General features: G+C 39.7%; 1 protein-coding gene across 2 annotated transcripts; it reads right to left on the bottom strand.

Moving 5' to 3' along the window:
• Positions 1 to 1,844: 1,844 nt before the first annotated feature.
• LOC105039609 (mitochondrial carrier protein MTM1) lies at positions 1,845 to 9,352 on the bottom strand. Of its 2 annotated transcripts, none has more exons than XM_010915820.3 (10): positions 8,880 to 9,352; positions 8,381 to 8,470; positions 7,266 to 7,394; positions 7,079 to 7,138; positions 5,953 to 6,123; positions 3,747 to 3,846; positions 3,383 to 3,474; positions 3,088 to 3,237; positions 2,718 to 2,776; positions 1,845 to 2,334 (listed from the first exon to the last, which is right to left on the bottom strand). In XM_010915820.3, exons 1-10 carry the CDS (start codon positions 9,111 to 9,113, stop codon positions 2,202 to 2,204), a joined length of 1,218 nt encoding a protein of 405 aa, XP_010914122.1. In that variant the 5' UTR covers positions 9,114 to 9,352; the 3' UTR covers positions 1,845 to 2,201. The 2 variants fall into 2 exon arrangements, with proteins under 2 accessions (XP_010914122.1, XP_010914130.1); XM_010915828.3 differs by having other exon boundaries at positions 3,762 to 3,846.
• Positions 9,353 to 11,346: the final 1,994 nt, after the last annotated feature.

The following is an 11,346-nucleotide window of genomic DNA, read 5'->3' as shown; positions in this document are numbered from 1 at the left end:
GGACTTGGAAAGGTTCCAAAGGGAGTCCACAGTGCATCGAACAAAAAAGAAAAGAACAACATTGGAGGAAATTTAGAGCTCGATACATGGCACACTGGGAGAGCTCAGGGCTCTCCTTTCATATATAGTATAGATATATTTATATATATATTAAATTAGATTAATGAATGATGAATCATTGATTATATATGTGAGCTTGGGTTCTCTGCTGTACACCGCACGGTGCGATGCATAGCGTACCGTCCATCGCGTGATGGACAGCCGTGCGCAGATGCATGCCCGTTGTATGTGATCGGATGCGGCCGTCCATCGCACGATGGACAGGGTGCACTGTGCCCCGCACGGTGTGGTGCATAGCAGAGAATCCGTGTGGTTATATATATACATACGCTCCTTTCTAGTGATCCACGAACTGTGTGACATATCCAGTATCATGGAGCATACTTGTCAATATATTTATCAATTCCCTTAATAATAATTAAACCCAATTTTTTTCCTTGCCTTCTTGCTCTCTTTCGCTTCTTATTCCTTTTTGCCTTTTGCTGCTTGTTATCAACCCCCTTCGCTCCCTCTCCCTCTCCCTCTCCCTCTCCCCTTTGCCTTCGGTGGAAGAAAGCGAGCGACCTTGGTTGAAAAAAATTTCTTAATAATAGTTAAACACAATTTCTTTCCTCACCTCCCTCTCTCTCTTCTTGCTCCGTGTCACTTTTTATTTTTTTCATCTTTTCTCTTTTGCTGCTCATTTTCAACCACACCCCCCCCCCCCCCCCAACCTCTCTCTCTCTCTCTCTCACCTCTGCCTTTGGTGGAAAAAAGCGAGCGACCTTGGTAGAAAAAAAAATCAAACGTAAAAAGTTATTTAGTTGTAAACCTTTCTTATTCTCTCTCTAGAGGAAGAGGTGAGGAGAAGAAGATATCGTTGGCGGCGAAGCGATTCGTCATTAAAAGAGGAGAGAAGTAGCTAATCCAACAACATCTGATGTACTATATTCCCCAACACTGCTGGACGGAGAAGCTCCAGTTCCCATCAAAGGACGCTCTACCACCCACCTCCTTATTGTTTTTCCATGATGCCAAGATCGCTTCGTCGCTCCACCCCACCAATACCCTCCGCGTAAGGCCGCGGCCCACACCACTGTCCGAAGCCCTGATCTTATCATTGACATCGTGGCGGAGAAGCTTCACTTGGACCGGACGACCTTGGAGCAGCCGAATAGGAAGGCTTAGACGATGGCTAGGATGTTGTGATCGCACTTCGGAATAGAAAAGCTTAAGCCACGAAGAACTCATGGAAGCTTCCGCGTGCCAATCTCTCTATCTCTATGCGCACTCTCAAATCATCAACGGTCACTGTCTCACCCCGACATCTTTTTCGACAACGACGATCATAAGGACTGATCGATGAATGACGGTCGCCACTCCACATGCGCTCTCAAATAAAGGAGCTTAGGTGATGCCGATGCCACACGGCTCCCTCCCCTTTATCCCAAAAGCCCATGTGTCAAATAAGCTACTAATGAAAACAAATGTCCGGAGATATCGCATTATTGAAACTTAAATGTGTTCAGCTGCATATTTAAACTTGATTGATCGTAGAAAAATAATTTATAAATTATAGCCCATATAACAAATAAACCACTACTTTAATCTGTTAAATATCTAAATTGACCTCAACTGGGACTTTGTCCTCCTTTTTTTTTTTTTTTTTTTTTGAAACATTTGGCTGCGCCTCTTCCTGAACATTTCGGGCCTGTCCTTCAAACCTAGTCTAACTGAACCGGTCATTTAAATGAACATAACTAGACAGTACAGCAGTTAAACCAATCTAACATTGTAGCCATGAGTGGAAGAAACAGAAGCATTATATGATGATTCTCAGTATAATATACAGCTCAAGGCAAAACATTGAAAAAATATGCCTCCAAAGAAAGGGGAGGGAAAAAGCAATATTAGCCTTCACAATTTAACCTCCAAAATTCAGTTGCATCTCAGTTTGATTGATGAAATGCTTATTGCTTCAAACAAAATTGAACGAGTATGACTCATGCTCAACTTGTGATGGCATGTCATTTGCTCTCAATCAGGATATTTCTTCTAAACTACTCAACAATGTGAAAGGCAGCATCGACTGCATCAACGCCAGTCCCTTGGGGGCTTCACAGAAGAGAGGCTAGACTTTTTTTAGGTAAACAAAACCCCTCTCATAAGTCCATGTGTCTCCGATGCAAAACATACTTGACAACTTCATAAAAGGAAACAACAATACCTACGGAAGGTCCAGCACGCCCAACTCGTGGACCTACACCTGTAAACAGACCCTTCAACCCTCCATCCCTGCAAGGATTTAGGTGTATTATATAAGTTGACAAAAGAAAAGTATCTGACATGGGAAATTACAGTTCCCTATCTATACTCTTTAACATTCATAACCTACAACAATCCTACAATCTCAAAAGAATAACCTAATTGGCATGCTTATCTTGATACTGCTCGTTGGCATGCTGCATTCAAATGCATTGTACACATGCAAATCCTTGCAACTCAGGTATGCATATGACATGATAAGCCAAATGAAGATTCATGTCTAGTCGACAACAGTGATGCAAGAAAAGACTGTTCTTAGTAGTCTTCAAGTGAAGTTCTTGCATCACCAAGCATCCTTTTTTCCCCTTGACATGGCACTTGTGGTGGTGGTGTATATGAATAACCAAACTTACCTCCAAATCTCTGCTAGTGTTTGCCTCGTGGTCATTTTTAGCGCCCTTGCTGGATCCTTCTGAAATGAACAACCAAATAGTGTTAATTAGTAACTAAGGGGTCAGGCATGCGTTTCAAGTAAATGAATTTATTTGTAAGTAAAACTTCAGAGTCAAAAGCCTGTGAGCGGAGTATAAAATTAAGAAATTTCAAAACAAAAGATAACCCCAATTCAAACGACAAAAATGAAGTCTTATTTACAAATTATTTAAAATAATTGAACAGTGGTCTAAAACGGGTCTAATTAATATTTAAGCCTAAACCCTATAACCAGTACAATATATCAAACAGAGGCTACAAGATGCATCAATCAGATGCCCATGGACAAACCTCAATCTGTCTCCGAGTTTTTGCAACATCAAGAGGACATGTAGCGGCCGCAGCAAGGCTACCTGCTACAAAACCAGCTGAAAAGTTTGCTCCTAATACACTCACCGCATGGCCTTCCTCACCAACCAGCGCAAGTAATCTTCTTCGAATCTTTATAAAAAAAGAAGACAAATATAAATAACAAATAAATTACAAAAACCATGAAAATAGTACACAATGAACAATAGAAACTAAACCATCTGATGCCATAAGGGCTGGTCAAAGAGCAACTCAATTCTGTGACATAAAACCTCACCGGCTCAAGAGTTGACCAGCAGATTGCAGAAAAAGGTACATCACGGGCAAGTTGTGCTCCGACACCCGTCCACAGAATGCGATAGCTTTGCACTGAAAATAATATAGAAGTTCTGTTCAATCATCACGTGATTTCAAAATGGCATGGCTTTTACAAACTAAAGATACTAGAATAAAACATATATTAAATAAATTTCCCAGTAGATCTTCAATTGGGCTTACGTCAATCCAGCAACCCAATGAACTTTTTGGCAAAAAGTAAGAGAATTTATGGTTTGAGAGTGAGCTCCTTTTTTTATTATCAGGGAGTTTTTCTATCTTAAATATGAGATTACATATCTAGTAATTACAAGAAATGGACATACAGTTTTGATGGTTACTTGTACTCCTGTGAGGTGATAGAACGCCCAGCAATGTTTTCCACATTCCGGGGGGCTTCACTCCATTTTGGAACTCTTTATATGCCTGTTATCAGTACAGCAAGCACTTAGTCAATAAGATTGTCGTAGAACTGGCTATCAGACATTTTAACAGACTCCTGATAAAAAGGAAATCAAAGGTTCTCAGTACACAACATATTAAAATATAGGATCCTGATTCCACTTTCAATTCCCAAAGCACACATTCATTCTTTCCTATCATTCTTTCCAAAGACCATGTGACAAATATTCTAAATCAATAATTAAAAAATTACACAGAAGTATTATAATCAACCACAGCTTATGGTACAAATACATTCCATAGACATTTTTTATGTTGATTATTTAAACACTTTATAGATTCACCAATGACAATCATTTTCAAGCTTTAGTTTCATAAGAGTACAGACATGATTCTTGAGCATATTAGTTGGCATTTTTACCAAAAGACAATTAGTCCTCAAAAACTTCATGATAAATTCGTGATGAAAACATGGATCTCATCAATGATCTCCAGTACAGCAAAAAATTTGTGCATTTTAAATGGTTGCAAGTACATAGGACCAAGATCAGTAGGAGTGCTTAAATTGCTAACAAGAAGGAAAACAGATTCTCATAATGTTGCTAGGATATGGAAACAAAACATTATTTCATTGCAATGGCAGTAAAAAAGGCAATTTATGAGAAATGTTTTGTAAAACAATAATGGAGAAAAATATGAAAAAAAAAAGGGTGGCTATGTGCATGAGGTGGGAAACTGTGACCTCCAGGTCAGAATGGAGCAAAATACCCTACAGTCTAGCCCTCTAATGGGGCAAAGTATGATGCTAGTTATTTCTAGCCAATGTCAGTCATACAATAACCTGTTGTCTCCTGATTCAAGATCTCAATCAGTAATGACAAGATCAACTTGATCCCAAATCTAAGTTTAGCTAACATTTAGCTCACAAAACTGGAGCAACATATCACAAATTCAAGAAAATCCCTTTAAAGAAGATGTTTTAATTGATTTCAGTATCTCAATCAATATTCACAAGATCAACTTGATCCCTTATTTAAGATTAGCTAACATTTAGCTTGCAGAACTTAACAACAAACTACAATTCCAAGAAGATCCCCCAAGGACAAATCAATCAAATAATGACTCACAGGAAGAGGAGGGGGAGGAGAAAGAAAATTGAGAAAAGGTAAAAAAACACGATGCTCGTGATCTTTTATTAGATATGTGAGTTGCTCTCGCTGATGAAATGGCTAGAACAACCCTTCAGAAGTTTTTTTTTTTTTTTTTTTTTTTTTTTGCAGCTGGCTAGCCACACAGATTTAAACACATAACAAATCAAAACCTTAGCTTCCAGAATCAACTAACAGTGGATATGGGTGCACCTGCAGGTTTGAGATTCCAGGAAGATTCCAAAGCAGGTGCATTACCCTGGGTGAAAGATTCCAGCTACCAAGATCAAAGCAACCAGATGAGTGAAAGAAGATTTCTGTAATCTTACACGTTAATCTGAATCCCATGATCCATTAGGTGACTGGATGCATGTCAGTTTAACAAGCATGCACATTTTTGGAATGGAAGCTGTGGTAATCAAGGTTGATTGGACAAAACATCATATGTGTGTTGCTTTTGGGCATCTTAAGTAATTCATCTGAAGAAAAACCAAAGAGGACAACCTCATGTGCATATTCTTGTACAAGATGGTGGGACAAAACATAAGCTGTAGTGGTTAATGCCAGCACCATCTCTTATATTCACTTGTTATTCCCCTAAGCCAAAGAGTTGTATTATATCAAACCAACAACCGGTTAATGTTATGTTTGTCCAAATTGTAGCTTGCAGTAACACATCAAATGTAGCCCTTCAGAAGAATGTTTGGATGGTTAGGAATCTAATCCTAACCACAAATAATTGAGACAATATGACAGTTATGGTTATGGTTATATTACTTAAGTTTGGATGGTAAAACCAAATAAAACTTCATCTAACATTTTTTGGATTGGAACAGTTCTAAAGATTTGAACATATAGAACAAACTGTTCAACAACTGAACTACCTGACAATCAGCAGGACAAATGTGAAGAATATGGTATAATTGCAACTTAATTCATAAGATGATAAAAAATACTAAACATTCAAATATGAAATTGATACCTGCATGCGTGTTCTTGCCAACTCAATAGGAGAACAAGTTATGCATGCTAATGAGCGTGCAAGTGAGCCTGCAACTAGTGGGGCATACGGTGTCAAATTAGGAGCATTGCAGGTTGTGAATTCTTCAATCCAATTGCGGAACATGTCATAACATGGTAAGTATATTCCCACCTGTTAGCAAATAAGAAATAATATTAGAAAAAATTGCAAATAACAAGTGAAATTTAATTTATTTGAACTGATATGGATTGGGGCATTGATGGATAATAAGTAGATTGGTCAAGGCACGAAGGCTCCCTTTCATTGTTCTTATGTGATCCATAAATAAGAAGTAATAGAAGAAGGCTTGTCTCATGTAGTTGCAAAGTATTAAGGCCACATGTGGGGCCCACATTCTTCTTTATAACCCTCAATCATGAAAACAGAAATGACTATAATGCACTTACATGAAGTGGCTCCAACCAAACAAATGCATACCTAATACCTTTCTGAGATTCAACTGCACTAAACACTATCTCAGATATAAGTAACCTAGCCACTAAGGGACAAACTTGGACCATTAATAATTTCGCACGGTTGCCAGTACGAAAAACAGATATGGGAAAGAATGAGTAAGAAGAAGGCAAGAAACAAGGATTAAAAGCATCTCAAAGCAGGAAAAAAAGGAAAGCTCCGCCTGAAACAAGTGAAAGACTTTAGGAAATTCATGCAACAAAAGTCGTATAAAGATTATTGAAAAAATAGCATGCAGTGTCTTCCCACCTCTAGAAGATATGAATAAAAAATTGAAAAAGAATTTAGCATTAGATGATGTTTGCATAGGATAAAACACCAGTAATGTATTTTGGGATGACATTTATTCTGAATTCTTTCTGAAGGACTGAAGAGTGATCTTGTTATAAGGAGAGATAAGCACATTGACTTTATCTCATAGTTTAAAAAGAAAACACAAAGACAAGGAAATTGGAATGTCAAATTTTTTTCATGGTTGATATTGTTGAATTACAAGATGATGGTGGGAAGAAGAGTAGGACTTCATATATAAAAGTTCATAAGTCAAAGGGAAGAGGCAGAATGATGTAGGAAAGCCTACTATTCTCAAAGGAAAAAAGAAATGGACACTTACAGTCGGCACAGCTAACGCTAATCCTGCATTTGTGCCCCTCCACAATCTGGCAAATCCTTCCTGCATTTTTCCATCAAATTAAATAAAATAAGCAGTCAAAAAAATGGTGTAACAATTTAAACCATGGTAAAAATACAAGAATGATGAACCAATAATAACCAAACATAAGCTAAAGGAATACACTCACTTGTCTAACAACTTTATAGAATACATCCAGTGTTCCCTTATACTGAAAACGATCAGGGGGGCGGGCTGCTTCAGTACCAAATATTCCACCATGAGCACATGATGGAGAACATCTTATATCTGAAAGTATCTGAAGAACATTAACCGAATTCAGTTAATTGCCACAAAGTGTGTCAGTCAAACACAGGGGAAAAAGGAAAAAGTGATCATGGATGGCTTTACACGAAATTATAAATGTGTGAAAGAAAACAAATCAGGAGAGAAAGGGGGAAAACTGATGAAATTATTGCACAGGTGTACATAAACAAATCCGGAAAGAAAGGGGGAAACTGATGAAATTATTGCACAGGTGTACATAAGTTTAGGCCACAAGCTACAGTATGAGTTCCAGAGTCATAGCTCTTGATAGTTTTTATCAGGATAAAAAGAGAACTGGTAGGTAAATACAATCAGGCAAGAAAAGATGAAAGCAGAATGAATGGAAGAGGTAAATCAAGCAATAAGAGAATTATCAACTAAAAAGAAGTTAGCCTGAGGATAATTATACAGTTCAAATTGAACAGATGACAGAAGATGTGTTTTTTCTTTTTTTTTTCTTTTTCTTTCTTTTCTTTTTCTTTTTTTTTTTCTTTTTTTTTTTTCCTTTTTTGTCTTCGAATCACTATAACCCTCTTCCCAACTATGACCATTACTCTTTTCGAGATATTGCCACCATTAATCATCCTACTAAGGGTGATTATTCAAAGAAGTCCCCACCTATCTTTCATTCTCTAAACTAAGTACCAGATGAAACCATGAAGGTTTGTCATATCGTTCATCAAATTATTGACATCCTAAAGCTCATAAAATTTCTCTTGGCTTAGCCACCCAATAAAAGCAACTATGATTTCATCAGAATCCAATTCACTGGCGGAAAAAGAAAAAAAAAAAAAAAAAAAAAAACTTGCTTTTGTTTTCGCTTTTTTTTCTTTCCAAATCGTGAATCTCAATTTTCCTATACATCCTAAAGACAAAAATCTCAACCAATAACTGATCCTCTTTATGTGGTTATGAAAGTTCAGGTCATCCTTTCAAGGATCCATCAATTCACACGATAAAAGAGGGCATATTCAATACCGTATTTGCGCAGAGGGAAGCCATTTGCCTTCCATACTGAGGCTGTGAAGGGTAGTAGGGAACTCCAGCTGCCTGAGCCTGTAACCGCGTCTGGAACAAACAGACCAGGTTTGTCAACAAATGAAAAAATGGTGCAAATAATAAGAGAAAGAAGAATGCAAACATAGTTTTATAAAAACGGTTTCTTTATATCGATATCCGGAGAAAATTAAACCAGTTCCAGTCAAATCCACAAAACCCCAAAAATATTACATCAAATTGTACAAACAAACGTCGATTCCTTCCAAGCAAAAGAGAAAAGAAAAAACAATACAAAGATTTGCTGAAACATGAAAGATCAACAATTTTCAATCCACTGGCTCCAAAAATCCTGCATGAAGAGATCAAGAAAATGCTCACGATAACTGAACAAATAACCTCTCTTAGAGCTCCCGAATCCATTAAAACCGATATACCAATTAATACAAGAACAAACGCCAAGATTTACATCGAGGTTTACCTTGGCCACATCGAGAGGATTCACGAGAATCGCGGAAAGGAAAGCGGCCCCCGCTGCAGAGAGCGCCCGCTCCCCAAATCCCATATCAGAGTCGGAAGACGACGACCGCCGGTGAGGCGGAGACGACGGCGAAGCGGACGCATCCGACCTAGACACATTGGCGGCGCCGTCAAAATCCACCCTCGACGCCGCGCTCATCCATTGCGGCAAGCTATGCCTCGACGGCCCCACCATTCCCACCCCACTCTCGATTTCTCGTCACAAACCCTAGAAAAAGAGGAGGACGCAACAGAGATCGCTCCCTCTCTGCCTACCAAAAAAAAAAACAATATACTTTTTGGAGAGGAAGAAGAATGATCGATCGGAGGAGACTAGAGAAGGGAGGGGAGGAAGAGATATATTTGGGTAAAGATTTGGATCAAATTAGGGTTGGTTTCTTCTTTTAGAGATCGAAGAGAGAGTGTTTGAGTTATTTTAGGAGAAGAGACGGCCGGCTCGTGGAGAGAAGGAAAGGAGGAGAGGGGAGGATGGGGAGGGGGTGAGAGGAGGAGCGGCTCACAACGTGTGGGAGCGCCAGCAGCACACGACTTCTTGAGGAGGCTCAATACCATTCCTTTTTTTTAGGAGGGAAGAAGTAGAAGGAACCCTGGGGGCTGGGGTTTCCACCGGTCGCTTATTTCTGCTATTCCGTGGAATTGGAGGTCACAGCTCTAATGGACGTAATATTCTGACCTCGAGACGACCGTTTCTTGATGGACGGTCCCTGATCTAAATTGGGTGAATTGTGTTCTGGTCATTTGGTCCCCGCTTTCAAACTACCGCTTCTTGGAGAACAAGGCATGGCGGACCATATACAAGGTCATGGTCAAAATTCGATACACGACCAAACACAGTTTGCTACGGGTCCCACGGGAACGTTTTTTCCAAGAGCCGTCCGATCAATATATACGCCATGATTTTTCTAAGACCAGATTTTTCTAAACTAAGTTGATGTTTTAATTGAATATTGACCGTGGAGTAATCCTACCGGGTGCCATGCGCAAGAGATGGTTGTTCGTTGACAGCCATGAGGCAATAATGACCTCTCAAAAGAGCAAATCTTATAATATTTTTGTCTTCTATTTGTATGTCTCATACATGGGATCAGGGCACATATGTTTCCTAAAATTTTGCTTGAGACTGCTAAAGGGGCCAATCATCATCCTTTCTATCCTGTACCTACCTCACCTTTGGGATCGAGTCCAGGAGTTAAATCCTGGCCCTCTCCTTCTCCTGGTAAGAGTTGGTACCATTGTTTGGAATCGGCTCCAATAAGGCATCAAGCTGGTTGAGCTGCCAGAGAACTTAAAGGGTGTTTGATTCATGAAATTAAAATCAAAATAAAAATCAGAATGAATTAGAATTGAAATCGGAATGATCTAATCCTTCAAAATATTTGATTCGTGATCGAATCGATGATTTTCATTGTTGTTGCTTGGTTCATACAAAGATAGAAATTGAAATCAATTTAAATTTTTAATTTTATTTTTAACTAAAATTTATAAAAATTAATTATTTTAAAATTTAATAGTAAATAAAAATTAAATAAATAATAAGAGATGAAATATTTTATGAAATATTTTTTGAAATAAGATATAAATAATTTTATGAAAAATAGAAAGAAAATGAAAAGAAAAACAAAGAAGAGAGGTGAAGGAAGGAAGGCATGCCCCCCACGCTTCTTCTTCTCCACCGCAGACCCACCCTCCTTCCGCGACTGTGCTGCCCCCGCCACGGCCCTGCCCCACCACCGTCCGCATCGTACCCAGCTCCGAACGACCACCGAATCCCCTTCCCTCCCCTCTCTCAGCTCCGACGCCATCAAACCCCCTCCCCTCCTCTGGTTCCGGCACCATCAACCCCCCTCACCTCCCCTCTCCGACCCCGGGTACCTCCCGTGCCTCTCCCACTCCCTCCACCACCGCCCCCTCCCCTCTGCCGCTTCTTTTTCGATGAGCCCTTCAAGGGCGCGAATATCCTCGTCGAATCTCTCGAGTGTGAGGGCGTCATCGACATCTTCACCTACCCGACGGCGCCTCCATGGAGATCCACCAGGCCCTCACTGGCTTTTCCTCGATCATCAACCACCTCCTCCACCACAAGCAAGGCGAGGTCTTTGCTGCCTTCAGCTATGCCTGCTCCACTAGCTGCCCCGGCGTCTGCATCGCCACCTTCAGCCCCAACGCCACTAACCTAATCTCCGGCCTCGCCGACGTCCTCCTCGACTCCATCCCCATAGTCGCCATCACCGGCCAAGTCTTCCACTGTATGATTGGCACCGACGCCTTCCAGGAAACCCCATCGTCGATAGGTGTTTTTTTTTTTTATTTTATCTCATTCTAATAGAATGAGATTTTGACTCCTCTGAGGATGGTTCGAATTCAGTTACGAGAGAATTGGGCCATTTTTATTCCTCTCTGAAATGAGA

This window comes from Elaeis guineensis, chromosome 2 (assembly GCF_000442705.2).
Source record: "Elaeis guineensis isolate ETL-2024a chromosome 2, EG11, whole genome shotgun sequence".
Lineage (NCBI taxonomy): Eukaryota > Viridiplantae > Streptophyta > Magnoliopsida > Arecales > Arecaceae > Elaeis > Elaeis guineensis.
Note: the sequence above shows the minus strand (reverse complement) of the source record. Positions and strands in the feature narration are given on the sequence as shown.

What these genes read in the sequence shown, in the direction of transcription:
- LOC105039609 (XM_010915820.3), bottom strand. Translation starts at nt 9,113, where the DNA reads ATGGTGGGGCCGTCGAGGCATAGCTTGCCGCAATGGATGAGCGCGGCG. An exon ending in TACAAGTAACCATCAAAACT is followed by an intron (nt 3,475 to 3,746) that starts GTATGTCCATTT and finishes TATTATTTTCAG; the next exon opens with TGCAAAGCTATCGCATTCTG. An exon ending in GCTGGTCAACTCTTGAGCCG is followed by an intron (nt 3,238 to 3,382) that starts GTGAGGTTTTAT and finishes TTTTTTATAAAG; the next exon opens with ATTCGAAGAAGATTACTTGC.